The sequence below is a fragment of the Ostrea edulis genome, chromosome 8, assembly GCF_947568905.1.
Source record: "Ostrea edulis chromosome 8, xbOstEdul1.1, whole genome shotgun sequence".
Classification (NCBI taxonomy): Eukaryota; Metazoa; Mollusca; class Bivalvia; order Ostreida; family Ostreidae; genus Ostrea; species Ostrea edulis.
The window spans coordinates 17881938-17904888 of NC_079171.1; the positions used below are offsets into that span (position 1 = coordinate 17881938).

General features: G+C 35.8%; 2 protein-coding genes and 1 long non-coding RNA gene across 3 annotated transcripts; 2 read left to right on the top strand and 1 right to left on the bottom strand.

Annotated features, from left to right (window-relative positions):
• Window positions 1-15770: 15770 nt before the first annotated feature.
• On the bottom strand, window positions 15771-16397 carry LOC130049446 (uncharacterized). Its single transcript, XR_008797944.1, has 2 exons — window positions 16231-16397; window positions 15771-16067 (listed from the first exon to the last, which is right to left on the bottom strand). It is a non-coding gene; the product is annotated as an uncharacterized LOC130049446 (long non-coding RNA).
• An 874-nt stretch (window positions 16398-17271) lies between these two features.
• On the top strand, window positions 17272-18592 carry LOC130049619 (glycosyltransferase-like protein gnt13). Its single transcript, XM_056147473.1, has 2 exons — window positions 17272-17323; window positions 17664-18592. The coding sequence occupies exons 1-2, from the start codon at window positions 17272-17274 to the stop codon at window positions 18590-18592; spliced, it is 981 nt and encodes a 326-aa protein (XP_056003448.1).
• A 67-nt stretch (window positions 18593-18659) lies between these two features.
• Window positions 18660-19449, top strand: LOC125662799 (steroidogenic acute regulatory protein, mitochondrial-like). Its single transcript, XM_056147474.1, has 3 exons — window positions 18660-18806; window positions 18928-19023; window positions 19264-19449. The coding sequence occupies exons 1-3, from the start codon at window positions 18660-18662 to the stop codon at window positions 19447-19449; spliced, it is 429 nt and encodes a 142-aa protein (XP_056003449.1).
• Window positions 19450-22951: the final 3502 nt, after the last annotated feature.

Consider the following 22951-nt stretch of genomic DNA (forward strand, 5'->3'; position numbering starts at 1 on the left):
TTACACCCGGGACTTGAGACTACTAAACAACCACAATTTACACCCGGGACTTGAGGTTACTAAACAACCACAATTTACACCCGGGACTTGAGACTACTAAACAACCACAATTTACACCCGGGACTTGAGACTACTAAACAACAACCACAATTTACACCCGGGACTTGAGGTTACTAAACAACCACAATTTACACCCGGGACTTGAGACTACTAAACAACCACAATTTACACCCGGGACTTGAGACTACTAAACAACAACCACAATTTACACCCGGAACTTGAGACTACCAAACAACCACAATTTACACCCGGGACTTGAGACTACTAAACAACCACAATTTACACCCGGGACTTGAGACTACTAAACAACCACAATTTACACCCGGGACTTGAGACTACCAAACAACCACAATTTACACCCGGGACTTGAGGTTACTAAACAACCACAATTTACACCCGGGACTTGAGACTACTAAACAACCACAATTTACACCCGGGACTTGAGACTACCAAACAACCACAATTTACACCCGGGACTTGAGACTACTAAACAACCACAATTTTCACCCGGGACTTGAGACTACCAAACAACCACAATTTACACCCGGGACTTGAGACTACTAAACAACCACAATTTACACCCGGGACTTGAGACTACTAAACAACCACAATTTACACCCGGGACTTGAGACTACTAAACAACCACAATTTACACCCGGGACTTGAGACTACTAAACAACCACAATTTACATCCGGGACTTGCGCAAATCCAAGTTATGCATTATATTGATATTATCAAAAACCTCAACACGAATTTTACTGATTTATGAATACTGATATCTTATTGAATACATTATTTCAACATACAGCCGTATGCCTATTTTCAATATACATGTATATTTATTGAGCCCGATCTACGAAATAAAAATATTTATGAATAAATTACACCCAAGCCTGAAAGTAATTACGGCACGTTACAGAAACGTTAAAACACACTTGTGCTGCAATGCATGCAAGCGATTTTTCTGAATATTTATTAAATCAAATTAAATATGATCATGAATAAAATTCCTACGCTTATGATTTACGCATTTTGTTTTGTGAAATTACACTGTGTAAATGAAGGAAAACTTGGTAAAGGGTCCATTCTACACCACACAATCGGTATACATGTGTAGCAACGCAAAATGTAATAACCTGGAATGTATCGTCGTTTTTCGGGGGGGGGGGGGGGGGGGGGGTCAGCCGGTATAAACTCAAGTAATAGAAGATATCGTCAATGAATATCCCTGAGTGCTTGATTGAATCGAAGAAATCTGCACCATCAATCAGTATTGAGTTATCGTTCTCTTTTATTGACCTAGCGATATTGCTACAAATATATTAAAATATATGACAGCAATTATTACATTCTGCGTCAAATTTATGGTTACGAAATCTCTGTAATATATTATTTGGGTACTTTTAATGTGTACATAGTATTCAGATAAAAATATGAATTACGTTTACACATTTTGTGTCAAGATCAACGCACAATGTAATAACGTAAAATATGATATTACATTTTGTATGGAACGCCGCAGCTGTCTTAAGGCTACAAAATACGCATCATATTATCAATAACTGAAAAAACCCAGCGAGGATGATAGTAACGGAAATGAATGATGATAGTAACGTAAGAACTTTCGTTACTATCATCCTCGCTGTTTTTTCAACGACGAATTTTCTGTTCATATGAGCTGTATAAAAGATAAAATAACACCTGATCGTAATTGTTGCTAGTGTATGATATTTCTTACCTACATATCATTCGCAAATAAACAATACAAATAGATATAATAAGTAAACGTGGTCTTTCCGGAATTTCCTTCCGCCACAAAAACAAAACAAAAACAATAACAACAACACACACACACACACACACACACACACACACACACACACACACACACACACACACACACACACACACACACAGCAACCTTCAATAACAGTCACTTCTGAAAAATATTTCAGCAAGTAAACACAGGAAAAATCATGCAACTAAAAGGTGTTTATTTCTATGCATTTTCTCCGTTTAGCGTGGACAAGACAAAAGAGCGTCCAAAACGACTATGCTGTTTCTCTAATAAAGCAGGACTAGGAGAAAAATAAGGTTGAAAAAATCCCATGAGAAGAAATTGGCAGAGAAACATTTTGAACGAAGTAAACGAAGATGGGGTAAATGTGGGTTTTCCGAAATTAGTCAATGGGGGAGGGGTGAATTACTTCAAAGCACCCAAAAACTGTAGCAAGTTAACTTTAAACTGTTCATGGTCATCTGAAAAATTGCAGAGAAATGTAAACCCCAAGTGACAATATACGTATATAAAAACAAATACAGACAATCTAATCTTAATCATCCCGAATGGTCTGGGAAATTAAACATTAAAGAAAAATGTGCGACATGTGGAAGACTATCATTGATTGATTGTAACCCCATATTTCACCTCCATACAAAAGTACAGGTTTAACTATTTTATAAAACATGTCTATTGCACAATCTACAGTAAGGTCATGCTTTCTACATTTTCCAATAACTTTTGTTGCTTTTTGATATAATTGTTTAATATTTGTGTTAAATGAGTCGTTTTTACAAAATAATACACCTAGATATTTAAAATTATTAACAATTTCTATTGCGTCACCATTTAATGTAAATGGTGTTTCTATTCTTGCATTACCTTTTCCAAAGATTAAAACCTTGGTTTTATCAATGTTAACTTTAAGATGCCAGTGTGTACAATAATCATTAAAACATTAAGTTGATATTGTAAATCTTCAGGTGTTTCTGACATAAGAATTGTATCATCAGCATATAATAAAACAAACAATTTAAGATACAAATCAAACTCTTTTTCTATTTTTGTGGAAATGTATGATAGACCTTTTACATCATTGGAGTACAAAAAATCTTCAAGATCATTTAGATATAAAGCAAACAGGAATGGGGATAAATTTTCCCCTTGTCTGACTCCTACAGTGCAAGAAGATGGGTCAGAATATAAACCATTTGAAACAACTCTTGATTTAATACTGTTATATAACATATTTAATACTGTTATATAACTGTGTAATGACATTGAGAACATTTATCATCTATGTTATTCAATAATACTTTGTTCCAAAGTCCCAGGCGCCAAACTGAGTCAAAGGCTGTTTCAAAATCAATAAAAGTACAATACAACTTTTTTCTGTGATATTTTGAAATTTCAATTAGTGTATACAAGTTGAAGATGTGGTCCAGGGTAGAATATTTTTTTCTAAAACCAGCTTCATTTTCTAAAATAATTTTGACTGTATTTGCATATACTGATTTAATCTTTTGTTTAAATTCGATGTGAACAATTTACCCAAGCAACTTATCAAAGTAATAGATCTATAATTTTTTGGATCAGTGCCGTCCACTTTATTTTTGTATAGTGGGATAATATTGCCAATTGATTCCCGAGTCAAAAATGTTGTTAAACAATATTACATAAAAATTTGACATTGTGTTTACAGTAGATTTTATATGTATTCATTAACGATTTTGTCATGGCCACTTGACTTATTGTTTTTCAAAGCATTTATACATTTTATAATTTCATCATGAGTAATTGGTTGATTAATACTGTCATTAAGTCCTAGATTTGATATTTTTAATTCTTCTTCAGGTATTACATGACTGCTTTCTCCATCTGTTTCTATGTTACAGCATTCTTTATAAAATTTATGTAATTCAGATAATTCTACATCACAACATTTATTTGTACAGCCAGAGTTCAATATTCTGCAATATTCTTTTGGATTATATGATTTCAGGTATTGTAATCTCCTCTTCATATCTGTCCTATGACAGGTCTGAGCTGATTTTAGTTTATGTTTATATATTCTTTCTTTTTCATACAAATCTTGTTTGAAAATGCTTCCACCACAACGTTTAAATAATTGCTTTGCTTTTCTAAAGTTCTGTCTAGCAGATTTACAATCTTTTTAAAGACAAATTGTTTCTTATTCTGAAAAAAAAAGTTGGCATTTTGCAGACACCAAAGACTTCTTTAGCACTCCCTACTCAGACTTCGCCTGCTTATTAACAATGTTATTGATAAAATCTATGGAGGTTTGGTTACAATTAAAGCTTCTAGACCCCTAATTGTACTAGCTTTATTTTCGACACAGTTATTTTTTCTTCGTTGTTCCATTTCTTAACCTTTTCGGAATGATTATTACAACCATCTGATATACGTGTATCATTAGTCGGTTTCGTTAAGGCAGAAGAAGAAACAGTATGCATTTCCATAGTAACCAAGATAAGGATATGTACATCTGAGTACATTGTGAAAAAGGGTAGAATACATATATCCGATAAATGTTTGATAAAATTCATATTTGCTATACAGTAATCATATACTATACTACAGTTTTTGCAGGTATATTCACCATTTACATCTGCATTGCATCTGCCATTAAGTATGAAAATATTGCAATTTTTACATAAACTTAATATTTTTTTTTTTACGAAATTGATTTAATGTCTCGTCTTTTGACTTTCTATCAACAATTAATCAATACTTTACAAGGTTTGAAACATCACATGACTCATTGAAAAAACTATTTTCATCAAAAATGTTGTTTGTGAATGGGTGTTCATCGTGATATGTATCTGTATTTTCTCCAAAGCAACTCTACTATTAAAGTCACCAATAAGACAAACGCAGTTTGAGCTATCAATAAGATTTCTAGTTTCCCTTTCAATTTCATCAAAAATATCTGTGGACAAAAGTCGAGAATTTATATGTGGGATATAAACAGCACCAATAATAACATGATTTTGAAAGCTAAATGCTTTGCCATCTATCTTAATCCACAATATATGATCACAATCATTGTCTACTACAGTAACAAACTGAGAGTAAGTATTTCTAACATCAACAACAATCTCACCAGATTTTCTATAAGACAAAAATAATCTGTGTTTACAAAACACATGGAAATTTCCAATATCAATGATATCTGCTCTGTCAGTTTTTGTCTTTGAAAGGCAAATAATATCGTTTTCTTGAACAAATTCAATAAACTCCGGGTTTTGTAATTTCGATGCGAGTCCGCAAACATTCAGGCTAATAATTTTTAGATGTTTGAGAGAGTTTTTCGCGTTGTCTACACATTTCAAGTCAGTCCCCTGATTGCACAGTTCTCCTTGGTTGTCCTAGCGCGTGTTCGCAAAAATACTCATTTGATACAAAACATCCACTTTTGAGAGAGAAATACATGCATTCGGAACACAGCATCATATATATGACGACTTATCATACGTTGATTTGATACAATAATATTTCAACACGACAGGATATATTAAAGTAACTTAACATATTTTAGCATAAATCAATGTATCATATAAGTCACGTTTATAATTTTATGTTAGAAATACAATTATTAGCCTGAATGTTTGCGGACTCGCATCGAAATTACAAAACCCGGAGTTTATTGAATTTGTTCAAGAAAACGATATTATTTGCCTTTCAAAGACAAAAACTGACAGAGCAGATATCATTGATATTGGAAATTTCCATGTGTTTTGTAAACACAGATTATTTTTGTCTTATAGAAAATCTGGTGAGATTGTTGTTGATGTTAGAAATACTTACTCTCAGTTTGTTACTGTAGTAGACAATGATTGTGATCATATATTGTGGATTAAGATCGATGGCAAAGCATGTAGTCACATCAAACTGTTATAATAAAATGACCTTCTAATGACATATTCTGACGTCATATTGATAAATTTGAACCATGCGCTTTACGGATATAATTTTATGGTATGTAGTTTTGACAAGATACATCAGAACTCCGACTATATAATATTGTTGTGACATCATATTAGGAATACAAAAGAAGTTTATTGTTTTAAGGATTATGACAATAAAGGGAGTTTTACCTAAAGTATTTTCGACAAGTGTACACGTACATATGCAATCCTTTACAGATATTACAATTAGACCCAGTAGCCGTCCTCATAGGACGCGTTTCCCTGGAGAACATACACGTCACATTTTAGCAGTATTTATGCATTCCAATTTTGCTTGGAGTATGAAAGGTGATCAATCTCTTAACCTCTATAAGGAAAACAAAATAAAGAGTTGGGCAGAGACGGGTATAAATTTTATATTTGTTTATTTCATTATATCAATAGATAATTGATAAAATATTTTTTTGTATTTATTGTATAATTCTGACATGCTTACTGCAACATACATACATGCTTGTAAAGAAAAGCTTTTTATTCTAAATCTATCTCTAAAACTTTTAGAATGCTTTACTGATGTACGATATTTTTATTGTAAATATGAGTACTGCATGGTGTTCTAAAACGTGATGTCAGTATCGGAGATGTACGCGTTACCTGTCGAGGCTATCGCACAGGTAAATCGGGGAAAAACTAATCCCCTATAAACAGACCCCGAGGCGTACTACTTCACCATTTGAACTGTTCCATTCTTGATAAGAACCGTTCCGTTCCCACATTAAACCCAGTGGCGGATTTAAATTTTCAAATTTAAGGTAGATCGTGGTATCTTGTTTAGAAAAATATGTACTAAACTATTAAAAAAGCAATAATTTCTTTCTCTCCCGGAGAAATAAATGGCAAAATCTTTTGATTTCTTGAATTACATGTACTTTATTTTAACTTAATTTTTTCCAAAACTCCTTAAAATTTGCGTCATTTTATTATTTTTACCTTATAAAAAATAATAGAAAATAGTACAAATGACTATAAATAGGAGACATATTTCAAGCCCCATAAAATCTGAAATCCAGGAGCTTCGCCCCCTTGGCCCCCACCAGGGCTTCGCCCTCGACTCAGTGGGGACCACAAGGCGGCCCCAGACCCCCTGCGTCATAAAGTGGTGCCCCCCCCCGTAACCGTAATTCCTGGATCCGCCCCCGAAACCGTTCCGTTCAACGTTCCGTTCCCAGACCAAAACGTTCCGTTCATCTAAAACCGTTCGTTCCCTCAAACCGTTCGTAAATGTATCCGCATGGTCATTCGGAACTCACGCGTCAGTCAGTCATTGTAGGTCGACACGGTGCTTGGATCAAGGTGAAAGAAGACTATGATAACTGCTTTTGATTAAACAAAATATGTGAAAAGTTATACAATGCTGGGCTTTCCATAGTTGAAATCTGTGAAAGTTGACAAACAAATTCTCCACGACAAGGTAGAGCAATATTTTTTGAGGTCAACGGGAAATTAACGAATGTTAACTGAAATTAGCTTACTGAAGAAGAAAAATATATGAAAATGTATTTCATTTTGAAAATAAGTAAATAAATAGATAACACGATGGTACGAATAAGTAAATAAATAGATAACGCGATGGTACAAATACCGATAACGTGTTACCTGTTGATGAAAAGAAGTTTGCCTGGTGTCTTCTCTTTAATTCGTCGATAGGGGATTTTGAAACAAACAAAATGTCAAATTATAAGATTTCTTCTAAGTAGTATACCTCTTAGACTAATATGAATTTGAATTTGACATGTGTTGGTGAAAGTGTTGGAATATTGAAATGAATTTTATTGCTTACTTGTTAGTATTCCATCTGGTGTGGTGTCAGCTTCAGAAGTAGGTATGAAGTGGTCGAGACCCAAAGAGTGGCTAGAGTAACGGTGTCCATGTATTAGTTTACAGGAGAGTGGCTAGAGTAACGGTGTACATGTATTAGTTTACAGGAGAGTGGCTAGAGTAACGGTGTACATGTATTAGTTTACAGGAGAGTGGCTAGAGTAACGGTGTACATGTACTAGTTTACAGGAGAGTGGCTAGAGCAACGGTGTACATGTATTAGTTTACAGGAGAGTGGCTAGAGCAACGGTGTACATGTATTAGTTTACAGGAGAGTGGCTAGAGTAACGGTATACATGTACTAGTTTACAGGAGAGTGGCTAGAGTAACGGTGTACATGTACTAGTTTACAGGAGAGTGGCTAGAGTAACGGTATACATGTTCTAGTTTACAGGAGAGTGGCTAGAGTAACGGTGTCCATGTACTAGTTTACAGGAGAGTGGCTAGAGTAACGGTGTACATGTACTAGTTTACAGGAGAGTGGCTAGAGTAACGGTATACATGTACTAGTTTACAGGAGAGTGGCTAGAGTAACGGTGTCCATGTACTAGTTTACAGGAGAGTGGCTAAAGTAACGGTGTCCATGTACTAGTTTACAGGAGAGTGGCTAGAGTAACGGTGTACATGTACTAGTTTACAGGAGAGTGGCTAGAGTAACGGTGTCCATGTACTAGTTTACAGGAGAGTGGCTATAGTAACGGTGTACATGTACTAATTTACAGGAGAGTGGCTAGAGTAACGGTATACATGTTCTAGTTTACAGGAGAGTGGCTAAAGTAACGGTGTACATGTACTAATTTACGGGAGAGTGGCTAGAGTAAATTTTGCCATAAGACGATCATTAACGATTACTGAAATATAACGCTAAATTAAAGTATAATGTAGGATACAACCATTCCTAATACATTGACAATTTGCAATGATGCATGTTTTTAATGTTCTTTGTAATGACATCTGACATTTTTATCATGTTTTTAATGTTCTTTATAATGACATCTGACATTTTTATCATGTTTTTAATGTTCTTTGTAATGACATCTGACATTTTTGTCATGTTTTTGAAATTTGAATATTGAGCTTCATTGTTTATTACAAAATTTACGACGTAAATCATAATTGTTCTATAGGGAAAATATTTTCAAGAGGGTTTTAGGACTGCATTTCATGTCACCATTTTCAATAGCATGTAAACCACAGGGGCCAAGGTCGTTGTGTTATTACCACATGAATCAATTCTTCTATAAATTCTTCTAGCAGTGGGTTCCCATGGGAATTCGGTTAGAATAGATCCTCAGTACTTGCTTGTCGTTAGAGGCGACTAAATGGGGCGGTCCTTCGGATGAGACCAAAATACGAGGCCCCTTGTCACAACAGGTGTGACATGATAAAGATCCCTCCTTGCTCAAAGGCCATAAGGGCCAATCATAGGACTAAATTTTCCAGCCCTTCACCGGCAATGGTGACGTCTCCATGTGAGTGAGAAATTCTCGAGAGAGAGACGTTAAACAAGGTGAAGTACCACAAATAATAGATCTATGCTTAGCACTCAGGGCCGTAGCAGTGAGGGTTCTTTATTGTGATAATAGATCTATGCTTAGCACTCAGAGCCGTAGCAGTGAGGGTTCTTTATCGTGATAATAGATCTATGCTTAGCACTCAGGGCCGTAGCAGTGAGGGTTCTTTATCGTGATAATAGATCTATGCTTAGCACTCAGAGCCGTAGCAGTGAGGGTTAATTCTTTATCGTAATAATAGATCTATGCTTAGCGCTCAAAGCCGTAGCGGTGAGGGTTCTTTATCGTGATAATAGATCTATGTTTAGCACTCAGAGCCGTAGCAGTGAGGGTTCTTTATCGTGGCATCGCCTGTCGCGACACGGGATCTCTGTTTTAAAGGTCATATCTTATTAAAGGTTCTCACCTCTAAATGCCAAGTGGTTGGCGAAGGAGCAATCACTACCTATATTAAAGTCTTAGTTTTGTGTGGTACGAGCGGGGCTCGAACTCACGACCTCCCAGTTATGAAGCGAACGCTCTACCACTGAGTCACCGCGACCGGTATCAGTAGGAAATCCCAGCGAGCATAGTATATATATGTAAAAAATAAGTTCAATATACACTAAAGTTATTGTTATTTGGTAGACAGGGCCGATTTTGCTCCCTAACGTACCTAGCTCTTAGCAATATCTACCTTAAACTGAACAAGATTAGGCCAAATGGTCGTCATAAAATGACAGTTGGAAACAAGTGTTATAACTAATCTATTTATCTATCTATCTATATATATAATGTAAATTATTAATATTTGTCGTTTTTTCTTGGTGTGTAATATTTGTTTATGTAATATATGTCTCTTGATAAAGACGCGGGTTGCGTCGAAAATTTTAGTTTTAAAATAATCAGCAGTGCCATGGCCTTTTCAGTACTTATATATATATATATATATATATATATATATATAATGATAAGGAATGATTTCATTGAATTTATATTGTTTAACGTTCTGCTCGAGAATATTTCACTCATATGGAGACATCACCATTGCCAGTGAAGGTCTGAAAATTTAAGCCTGTGCTCGGCGCTAATGGCCTTTGAGCATGGATGTATCTTTAACTTGCCACACCTGCTGTGACACGGGACCTTGGTTTTTGTGGTCTCATCCGAAGGATCGCCCCATTTAGTCACCTCTTAGCAAGGGGTACTGATGAGCTATTCTAACCCGTATCTCCACAGGATTATAAGGAATGAGACGGACAGTATAGACAACACAATTCTGAATACAGATAGTATGTACTTATAAAGAAAAATATCCACAACAATAAGCTCTCGGAACCGACTTTTTGTGGTCATCTCAAAATAAATGATATCGTTATCCGGATTACCAGATTAATCAACCTTTCTATTGAACATGAAATCACACAAGACACTGCGAATTTACCAAATGACATTAACTTTAGTAATAATTGAAAATAATAAAGTAAAATTGTGTAAACAATCGATGCTCTTTATTATGAGAGATTTTGATTGTTTCTTTAATTGACTCAAACACAGAAAACCATTGCTTCATAGCCATAAACCTTTACTTTTTCGGATGCAGAATATATTATATGCCAATTACGTAGTTTGTCGGGAAAAATTGCTTGAGCATAAGCAGTTCTTGTTCACATAATATGTCCTCTGGCACCTTTCTACACCTCAAAACATTAAACGATTGTGATTTCAGACACGATACTGACATCTGTGTAGCAGTTATCAGCTGAGAAGTATGGAGATTACTTGTAGTTCCTAAAATATACAATGTAATTCAACAACGCTGCCTTCTCTGACTTTGTCTAGGAGTTTTGCATTGGCAGGAATGGCTTACTGATTTAACTGGCCTCTGTAACTTGATACACCACGAATTTGCCAAAAGACATTAAGCTTATGATTATTGAAATTATATTTTACATATATATACTATGCTCGCTGGGAAGTTCCACTGACCGAAGAATTAATTAATTTTTGTGGCAATAACACGAGTTTAGCCCTTGTGGTTTACACTATTGATATTGGAAATGGTGACATGGAATGCAGTCCTCTTGAAAATTTTCTCCCCTTTGGTACATTTACATCGTATATCTTGTAATAAATTATTCAAATTTTAAAAAACATGATGAAAACGCCAGATTGCATCACAAAAGACATTAAAATCACGCATCGTTGTAAATTGTCAACGTGTTAGGAATGGTTGTTACCTTGGAAGACGGTATCATATAGTTGAAGTATTTTACAGTCTTCCGACAACGCACTTCCTCTCCTCTGTGATTGGTAGAAAATGTATAACGTGAAATTTCTAATTTATTTCATTGGTTGAAATTCTGTTCAACGCAAGAGAGATAATTTCGTGATGATCTAATTGACCTACGACTTAACAATTTTACAGGATTTTCAATCTTTAAAAAAGAGAGAAAAAAAACGAAGAGAAGAAAGAAGTAAAATTGCAATATAATGAAACTGATATTTTAATCTTATTCATGACAACTATCAAAAACGTTTCTATAATTCAACAAATAATAGAATGGTCTTTTTTTTTTGCACGCAAACCTCAAAATTCTTTTTGATTAAATTTGGGCAATTTTCAGCTATTCAGTAGTTTTCTAGCTTTGTGAAAAATTAAACACGCTGAACATCTGCTTTTCACTGTTTTCTTGAGGTTGAGAAGAAACCATGCATTTTACATTTAGTACAAATATCATGTCTACTTCAAGGTCATACTAGAAAAATTATTGTACAGTAGTTTATAGTAGGTGTATTTTAAAAACTTTATTTATGCACTGTAATGTACAATTGTATAGTTATGCACTGTAATGTACAATTGTATAGTTATGCACTGTAATGTACAATTGTATAGTTATGCACTGTAATGTACAATTGTATAGTTATGCACTGTAATGTACAATTGTATAGTTATGCACTGTAATGTACAATTGTATAGTTATGAGTTACAAGAAATACATGTACAAACTGAATTCCCTTTTTAAAAAAATCATCTGAGTAATCGGAAAATTTCTATAACATGTTTTAGTTAAGGGTGACACTTATTTCTATAACATGTTTTAGTTAAGGGTGACACTGTTATTTCTATAACATGTTTTAGTTAAGGGTGACACTGTTATTTAAATCGGACACGAAATGATCTGATGCGATTTTTATCTTTTAATAAAAAAGTTTGTTTTCTATTGATTTACATTAGATACATGCAAATATTCCCACGTGGAATTTAAACCACGTAAGTATCAAATTTACTATCATCCCCCTTCCTTCCTTTTTAAAATATACATAATTTTAATTAAATTAAACTTTTATTTATGCAAGGAAATTTCTCTCTTTCCCGCAATATCTATGTATAAATAAAGAGAATCGAGAGAGTCTGAAATGCAGAATTTGAAATTTAGGCCAAACTGTTCGTTCCCATCTTGGTCCAAAGCGTTCCTCTCTTGATCAGAACCCTGAGAACGCTTCTCGCTGAGAAGCGTTCCGTTTAAACCGTTTAGCGTTCGTACAGCGTTCCACTAGTGTAGTAGTACGTTTTGGGGTCTGTACCTTGCAAACCCTGATACATATAACAATAGAATAGTCCCGTGGGTATCCGAATTAGAATAGGTCCACAGTACCCCTTGCTTGTCGTAAAAAGTGACTAAATGAGGCAGTCCTTCGGATGAGACCGCAAAAACCGATGCCCCGTGTCACAGCAGATGTGGCATGATAAAGATCCCTCCCTGCTCAAAGGCCATAAGGGCCAAGCATAGGCCTAAATTTTGCAGCCCTTCATCGGCAATGGTGACGTCTTCATATGAGTGAAAAATTCTCGAGCGGGATGTTAAACAATATACAACCAACCAACAATAAATTTTCATCTGATATGGCGGAAACAGAGAACTATACTGTATTTAAGCATTCATTTCAGCTTTAAAGTAAGCAAGGGATAGTTTCGCACTATAGCCCATGACAACTTTCTTAATATAGGGAAATGCCCATATTTGAAGTGATATTAGGTGTGTAAAAATGTGTAAAATGATTTGAGGCTGTTAGCTGTGAAAGTGATGTCAAACATTTTTCTCAAAATCTCTCAATGGCATAGGAATATATGTTAATGACTACTAAAAACATTTTTTTCCCCTCAACCTAATAAAACTACGTAAGATAAACACGCGGAACACAGCATGCAATACCTGTGTTTTAATAGTCAAGGCTGCTAACGAGAACTTGTAAGTTTTTTTTTCTGAATGAAAGTTGTTGACAAAGGCATGGTGCCTTTTATGAAAAACCGTTGTGAACTTTGCAAAGCTTTGGAAGAAAAACTTTAAGGCCAAACAAGGTAAATAACCGTTAAACAGTTTGAGTTTATATGTATTCCAGTAGCAAATTGCTATATTGAATCAATTTTTACAGGTGCATATACTTCGAATAATGTTGAACTTTATTAATCCGTATTAAACTTCCCATATTTTGTTTTCTGACTAGAGTCATGTACAGTCGCCAATTGTTGGTTGTAGAAAATAATACATACGAGTATAAGAGCTTTTGGACTGTAGTAGTAGTATAGAATATCAAATATTTGATACACTCGTATACAATGTATCTGACATTCAGAAAAAAAGAAGACAATTCAATTTCACGATTTCAAAAATTATCTTAGACTGCATGTATAATGTATCGACACATAAAATGTATTAGGCTTGTCCCTAGTACTGGGGAATCCTTCAGGTATTTAAATGGCAAATACGCAATGAGTATAAATATGAAAGAAGGTCAGTTCTACATCACGAGTGCTGGTACGGAGCTCTGTTTAGGGAAAATTCCTGCTTCGGTGCAACACCCTCTTTTTATCGAATTCAATTTTTGGTGACAGCTAATGCCCATTTAATAAAAAAAAAAAAATGATATCCAATATGTAGGTGTCACCATGGTGGGTACAAATGCGAATCTAAGACACGTGGTCAACTGCTAGAGAAAAGCAAAAAAGGGAAGGTGGATGGCCCCAATTGAAAGGTAAAGTTTTAAGAATAGTTCTTGATTGTGCACAGTTTCTAAATCCTGACGGGGTTTGAGTGATGCGGATGTAGTCCAAATGAAAAAATCGAAGCGAGAAAGGGGCACCTGCTCAGAGTATGTTTTGTGCACCAGCAGCCAATATGTATAGATTACATATAATTTAGGGTCATAATTTATTAATTACACTAATATGAAATACAAGTATTGACTCAAAAGGGAAATAGGATTTTTCATTAGTCTGTCATAATCTGACTTTGATGTATACCCCCTACCCACATTTCAGAACTAAAAAATACAACAACAAAAACCAAAAACTCTCCCCTTCCACCTAAAGAGTTCTGCATGTAATTGAGTCATACGCAAACGTAACCCTACAGTTGCACTTACAATGGATGATTTAATACTTTTTTGAAAAGACAGAAACTGTCAAATCTCCTTCGTGTCCAGACCGGTGGCAGTAGCTCAGTAGTAGAACGTTCGCTTCATAACCGGGAGGTCGTGAATTCGAACCCTGCTTGTGTCATGGCAGGGTCAAACATAGGTAGTGACTGCTCCTTCGCCAAACGTTCGGTATTTATATGACCTTAAACGGAGGTCTCATGTCACAGCAGGCGAACGTTAAAGAGAGCCCTCATTGCTACGGCCCTGAGCGCTGAGCCTGTGACGTAAAACAAACAACCGCCGTGTCCATGGGCGTATCGAATTATAGAATGTCACAAACCGTATCTGTAATTACCTTCCCTGTTACATCACTAATCAAATATTCGTTATTTATACTAAGACGTACCTTTAAATTGTTTATATAAAGATTTGAATACTTATTAAACAGCCCATTCCCATTCTGGCCTTTTCAGCAGCAAGAATCTTTACAATTGATGCTAGAGTTTAAGCCAAAAGTATCTGCCCGTGAATCTCTAGCATGCTGGGGTGCTTCTAGATGAGCTGACATGATATTATTCGGTTTTACATAATCAACATATAGTGCTCACGGCGGGTGTGACCAGTGACGGCGGGTGTGACCAGTGACCAGTGGATGCTTACTTGATGATAATTGGTTTTCTTCACTTTTTCATCAGGAATCTTATTTAGATAGAACCAGTCGTAGATAAGCTCAGGATTTTAATATCAATGAGTAGTCAGATGCCTCTTACATTGTCTGAAATCTAATCTCAGCTGGTCTAGGAGGTTACTGCTTTACTGCATAACTAAAAGCTGTACTGACATCAGATTCCTGATACACTGCGTCTCATCTTATCTAGGAGTGAGCATCATCTATTATCTGACATCAGATTTCTTGACACATTACATGGAATCTCACATCAGCTTATCTAGGAGATTGCTGATCAGACTCCTGATAATTCAGGAGTACTATTCAAAAGCAGTATTTAAGGAACGACCTAACAATTGATATGAAACACGTCAGACAAGATTCGACATCACGACAGATTGTATTCGCAAATAAGATCATCACAATTACTGTTGAAACCCCACTCCGTGTCTCACCCTCTCACTATCAATAGTCTGACTCGATTATATGCACAATTTGTACTTTTTTAGATGATCACACATCGGACAAGAAAAAGGCAAAGTATATGTTCATCTCCGACAGTTTGAAAGGTTTGATATTTGTATTCATATGTAAACCATCTTAGAATTACATTGCTCACTTGTCCTGACCCATTTTGTTCCTGATCTATTTTGAGCGTAGGTTGGACATTTCACTTATCTTCATATAATTTGTACCTGAAATAGTTTGCACATATGTTGGTAATATCACTTTCCCTGACAATATTTTGTTCCTGACATTTTTGAACATAGGTTGGATTCCTCTGGCTGTTATCTCCATAATAGCAATCCTCGTCATCAGTTTTGGAATAGTCGACATTCTGAAGACGTAAGAAAAAGATTAAACAAAAAACAACAACCGCATTGGTGATGTTTACGTTGCGGATGTAACATATAAATGTGACTGCTCTTCTTGAAAACAAATTTATCCAAATTAAAATCACTTTTGAAATGACAGTCAATAATATATACTAATACATGTACCTGTTATCATAATCATGGTAGATCTCACTATCAGCGCACATCTCAAGAGGACGCAGAACTAAATAGTGGACTCCAAGCGATAGGGGGAAAAGGCACTACACTGACAGCAAATAAAGGAGACAACGATATAAAAAACAAACCTAAACAAAGTCATACAACTACGGTAGAAAATGGTAATTATGGAAAATACACTTTTGTAGAACAGTGAACTAAAAACTAAAACAGCGACAGGTTCACACTCAGAAATCAAATCGGTATATACCGGTTCAGTGAATAGCGGTTATGCTCACACAATAGTTTCTTCTTCCGCAAGTAAAGAAAATTCAAGAAACACAATTTCAATGTCAAGTTCAGGGACAAAGTCTCTATCAGAAAAATCATAAGCCATACCATCAGATTCTAATACAAATAATGATTTATATTCAGCGATACCATAAGATTTAAATACAAATAATGATTTATATTCAGCGATACCGTCAGATTCAAATGCATATAATGATTTATATTCAGCAGTGGGATCTTTAAAAGCTACAAACAAGCCATCAAATTCATCAGAAAGAAGGTTGAAAAGCAGCTCATCTCTACTATATGGCGTTAATGCTACAACGCCATCTGATTTGATAGCTAATAAATTGGTAGACGGCACTGTGGAAGCAATGAGATTAAGCGATGGATATTCTAAAGAAACATTTGTTAACTCTTCACAATCTAGGATCTCCATCTTGAAAACGTTGACCTCCATGGCTACAAAGCCAAGAAAAGTTCTGCGACAGTCATCCTATAATTCTACAGGACAGATTTATTCTAGTCGGCACACAGATTCAACTGATGAAATATATAAATCTTCTAGGAATTACATCACGATTCCTACTACGAAAAGCATTGATTCTCATTTCCGACCTACTACTAGGGCATTGATATTTACTAATTGGAGCTTCGAAGAGTCAAAATCGTTTTCATTACCTCAATTAATTGAATCATCGTCACAGCCGAGAAAAACCTCGTTTAAACATTCCTCTCAACTTACGCTGCAGTTTATAGATGCACACACTAGTGCAACAGCTAAGTACCCTAGAAAATCTACCCGTCCAATGTATAAATCTCTACAGACAACCAATCATTCGTTAAATCAGAAAGTAAATGTAAAGAGAATAACAAATTCTCGATTTAGACAAAAATTGACCAAAACAATTCGTTCAACAAGAAAATCTATAACAATACCATCAATAAAAACAACAACAGTATCGCCAAGAAAAACATTTCCACCACCACCACCACCAAAATCAACACCAACGAGGACACCACCGACAACAAAATCAACATCAGCACCACCAAAGATAAAACCAACATCGCCATCTATGACAAAAGTAACAAACTTATCACCAATAATAAAAACAACAGCATTACCAACAACAAAACAAACAAAAGCAAAGCACCACCAACAAAAACCACCACCACTAACGACAGCAACAGCACTACGAAAGATAAAAACAACAACACAACCTATGATAAAAACGACCATAGCACCATTATCGACAAAAACAGCAACAACATCGTCATTGACAAAAACTGCAACATCATCACCATTGACAAAAACAGCAACATCATCACCGTTGACAAAAACAGCAACAACATCGCCATTGACAAAAACTGCAACATCATCACCATTGACAAAAACAGCAACATCGCCATCGACAAAAACAGCAACAACATCGCCATCGACAAAAACAACAACATCATCACCGTTGACAAAAACTGCAACATCATCACCATTGACAAAAACAGCAACATCGCCATCGACCAAAACAGCAACAACATCGCCATCGACAAAAACTGCAACATCATCACCATTGACAAAAACAGCAACATCATCGCCATCGACAAAAACAGCAACAACATCGCCATCGACAAAAACAACAACATCATCACCGTTGACAAAAACAGCAACAACATCGCCATTGACAAAAACTGCAACATCATCACCATTGACAAAAACAGCAACATCGCCATCGACCAAAACAGCAACAACATCGCCATCGACAAAAACTGCAACATCATCACCATTGACAAAAACAGCAACATCATCGCCATCGACAAAAACAGCAACAACATCGCCATCGACAAAAACAACATCATCACCGTTGACAAAAACAGCAACAACATCGCCATTGACAAAAAATGCAACATCATCACCATTGACAAAAACAGCAACATCGCCATCGACAAAAACTGCAACATCATCACCATTGACAAAAACCGCAACAGCACCCTTGATGATAAATACAACAACAGCACTACTAATGGCAGAAATGACAGCACCATTAACAATGGAGAAAGGTACAACAAAACAATCCCTGCCTAGAAAGCAATGGAGGGTACCTTTACACTGTTCTGGGAAGAACCTGCGTGATGAGAAGTTGGAGTTCTACATGGCTGGAACAAAGGCGACGGTAGGTCTACTGGAGCTAGAGAGAGACAACAACGGTTGGGCGCTAGAGGATGACGACTCCTCAATGAACATCACCATTCACAGCAAATACATGGACAAATGGGGCCTGAAAATTTATCGCATCGAAGTAGGTACATTTATCTGTCACCTAAACTGTATAATTTTTATGGAAGGCATTCACGTGCATACATTGTTGTATTACAGTACATTATGGAAAAAACCCGGTGATGTGCTTAATTGTTCTGTAGGCAGACGTGAATGTCAGTGCCCGTGTTTTGTGGGAAGATATGGTAATGAATGTGGAAGATACAGCTAGCTGGAATAAAGACATGAAAAAAGTCAAGGTAACAAGGAAGAATAATTAATCTTTGATCATGCATTATATATTAATACAAACATTTGATGTGTGTTCAAGCTAATGAACTTTATGACTGGTCATTTCTGAATAGAAACTAATTATTCTAAAATGATCATATCAACAAGAAGAAAAATCTAAATAAAAACGTCAAGATAATTTCATAAACGCTGTAAAGAATACAAAATTGAGACATAGAGACTAGACAAACACGGTCTTATTCTTCCAGCAATTGGAACAAGTAAATTCCTGCACGGACATTATTCGCCAGACGATGCACGAGATAGCTGGTCTGATGTCCTCCCGGTCACTATTGTTGGTCAGGCAGTGGTCAAGCAGCAGTGGAATGTTTATCATTGCTACGTCATCAATGACAGCACCTCGATATCCAAATCCGGACAATATTGTGATGTAAGCATCAAAATTTTATCATGAGATAATCAAACTTCTGAATGAAATCTTACGTTATGATTGATTGCAATGGTTCATGATTTCAAGAAGTTGTTCATCTTATAATCTTATACTATGAAGTCGAAAGTTTGTCATTGACTTTTGTTGAGGTTGATATTTAGAGAATAATACTTGACACAATTTGTATCATACCCCATATCAACCCGAGACTCCAATATCAGCCCGAGGGCCGTAGGCCCAAGGGCTGATATTGGTCGAGGGTTGATATGGGGTATGATGCAGATTTTGCCATGTATTGTTGTTTTTATCATATGTTTGAAAATAGTGACCACAATTCACATACATATTATGCTATCAGTAAGTAATAGCGAGCGAAGCTCGCGTCGCGAAGCGACGCGACGAGCTCGTTCCAATGATTACACATATGAGTCACGTGATTTGCTCTTCATCAGCTGAAAAAAAATGCTTCTGGAAAAATGTCGCCGTCACTGCGGTATACTTCATTGACAATCCCGTAATTAAAATAATTAAATTGTTTAGAAAGTACCATAAACGTTTTTAAATTCCAGACAAGCTTTTTCATAGCTTCAAACGTTTTGTTTTTGCTTGGTTTGAAAGAGAGAAAAAAATTGCAGCTAATGTGACGTAAAAATGTAACTGTTTACATCCACCGCGCTATATTTCCCGCGTTAAATGAAGAGGCGGATAAAATGTCTATAAGTCTTGTTGCAAGATGTTAATGGGCTTCGCTCGTCTCAACGGTCACACCGTACAACACCGCGAAGCGACGCGACGAGCTCGCTCCAATGATTGCACATATGAGTCACGTGATTTGCTCTTCATCAGCTGAAAAAATATTAGTATTACTCATAATGCTTCTGGAAAATGTCGCCGTCACTGCGGTATAATTCATTGACAAACCCGTAATTAAAATAATTAGATTGTTTAGAAAGTACCATAAACCTTTTTAAATTCCAGACAAGCTTTCTCAAAGTTTTAAACGTTTTGTTTTGCTTGGTTTGAGAGAAGAAGAAAAAAATTGCAGCTAATATGACGTCACAATGTAACTGTTTACATCCACTGCGTTATATTTCCCGCGTTAAATGAAGAGGCGGATAAAAGTCGTGTTGCAAGATGTTAATGGCTTCGCTCGTCTCAACGGTGACACCGTACAACATATTACATTTTTAGAGTCATTGACGGATAATTTAAAAAAAAAAAACCCGATTAAATGTATTTCATAGAAGATATTTAATGAATTTATGAAATAAAATAACAATTTAGATAACACCATCAACACCAGGGAAACTGTTTCCATTCTTTTTAGTTTCATTTATCAATTCATCTACTTCTCCAATTCGTCTCGCTAAAGATTCTAACGTTCTCTCTCCCATTTCTACCTTTCTCCATTTTGTTTACAAATATCGTCTGCTTTCCAGCGGAAAAATTCCGAGGTACTCCGAATGAAAACTACAGAGGTGTTCCAGAAACGTATAATAAAGGGTGCTGATCAGAACCTATTTTGACCTATTTTCCACAAGCACCTAAAGTGTGAATAGCATGTATAGATCTTATGTACACACTCCCAATAAAAAAATGAATATGTGATTTTCATACATCGTTCTGGATAGTTACTTTTCTATCAGCTTCTGAGATGACCACTTGAACACTAATATATGACAAATTAATGTAAACAAACAAACATGGGGCTACCCACTTCAAGGCTGATCCACGGAGTATATTATGAACACAGGCACGCGCCCTTTATTACACACCCTGTATCAATACAGGGTGTGTAATAAAGGGCGCGTGCCTGTGTTCATATCAGGGCTGCAGAAATCCTGTATTATATAACAAATAGATAATAAACAGATATATCAATCCAAGAAATATGATATTAACACAGGCAAAATTCACAGTAAGTAAAAGTCATTAATTGTTTTATCATATGGCGATATTTACACTCCTATATAACTATCCAAAGGAAACCGGGGGGGGGGGGGGGGGGGGGGCAACAAATAAACATAAAATACGACTAATAAAATTGATGACATTTTGGGTTTGGATGAAAGACACAAGTAGAACTACATTAACTATTTGAGATATTCATCGAAATTCCTTCGGTAAAGCTGTTTATACCACAGGTGCTTGTGGACAGGACTTCCGGTACCCCCCTTCTTTTATTTTTAAATGTTCAATTCCTTGGGTATTTCGGACGTATTTTTGATAAAATATGTAACTTCAGAGGTTATCTATTTCAATGGAATACACAAATCTCGCATAGAAACCGTTTTTAAAAATGTCATATCACCGATCATAATATATGAACAAGGTGTGCAACTCAGCCAGCGACATGTTGAAAAAATCTACACCTCGCTGAGAAATCCTATTGAAAAAACACCAATAATGCATATACCAACTGAAAAGAACGGTCATTCTAAATCTACTGATGATTCGTGGATTAAATGCATCGCTATTTGGTGCGCAATAATTACTTCACATCGCTCAATTTCATCGTTTTAACCTCGCTACTTCTCATTTCTGACTATAACGAACGGAAGTTGTGATGTTGGAATATTTCTGTCGCAGCCAACTATTTTTAGAACGAGAAAACCCGAGACGAGGTCTTCCGAATACCATTAGCTACACGAAAAGGGAAGAGAATACCGATCATAGTAATCAAGTCTAGCCAAAGAGGGTCATACATGTAATTTCATTTAACTGGTCAAGTCGGTTGTGGAAAGACTAGCACATCCACAAATATAATTAAAAACCTCATAGTGTTGGGTAGGTAATTTATCATGGAAATCAGAAAGAACCATGAAAGCACAATATATTGACAATGTTCCACATTTCAGTTATAAGGCCAACTATATAGCATTGGCTAACATTTGTTTTTTAAAAAGAAACAAAATAGTTTATCAAGCCCCTTACATATGATCAGATCCAAATTCGATTAAAAATATAAAAAGTAGGGGGGGGGGGGGTAACAAATTAATTGATAAAGGAATGTCAAAACTTTATGTTATAACTTAAATATAAGATTAAACAAATATCAACAACCAGCACTTGTGCATGCATCGCACACATATTTTGTGTATAGTTCACATCATGATAAAAAAAAAACTAACCGCTTCTACCCCTACCCCACTCCCAATATCATTTTAGATAATTACAATCAAACATCGATATGTTCAGTATGACCTAATGACAGGGGTTCAGGCCTCCACCATTCTCCGAAGAACATACATGATTCGACTTTTTGGTTGAAACTCTACTGCTTATCAGCAATGTCTTGCAAACACAATAAAGTCAACTCATGTAGGTTATTCGGGGGGGGGGGGGGGGGGGGGGGGGGGCATTGTGTCAACACCATTATGATCCAAATCATATCGTATAGGGTTAAGAGTTTACAATGATAGTATATTGGATATATCAAAAGTGGTATGGTTCCAATAATGTGTAAGTGTGCATGTCTTTAAAGTCTTTCCACAACCGATTTGAAA

Coding starts and splice junctions, on each gene's coding strand:
- LOC125662799 (XM_056147474.1), top strand. CDS start 18,660: ATGGCTGGAACAAAGGCGACGGTAGGTCTACTGGAGCTAGAGAGAGAC. Junction 18,807..18,927: donor TGAAAATTTATCGCATCGAA/GTAGGTACATTT, acceptor ATTGTTCTGTAG/GCAGACGTGAATGTCAGTGC. Junction 19,024..19,263: donor AAGACATGAAAAAAGTCAAG/GTAACAAGGAAG, acceptor TTATTCTTCCAG/CAATTGGAACAAGTAAATTC.
- LOC130049619 (XM_056147473.1), top strand. CDS start 17,272: ATGCACACACTAGTGCAACAGCTAAGTACCCTAGAAAATCTACCCGTC. Junction 17,324..17,663: donor AGAAAATCTACCCGTCCAAT/GTATAAATCTCT, acceptor ACAAAAGCAAAG/CACCACCAACAAAAACCACC.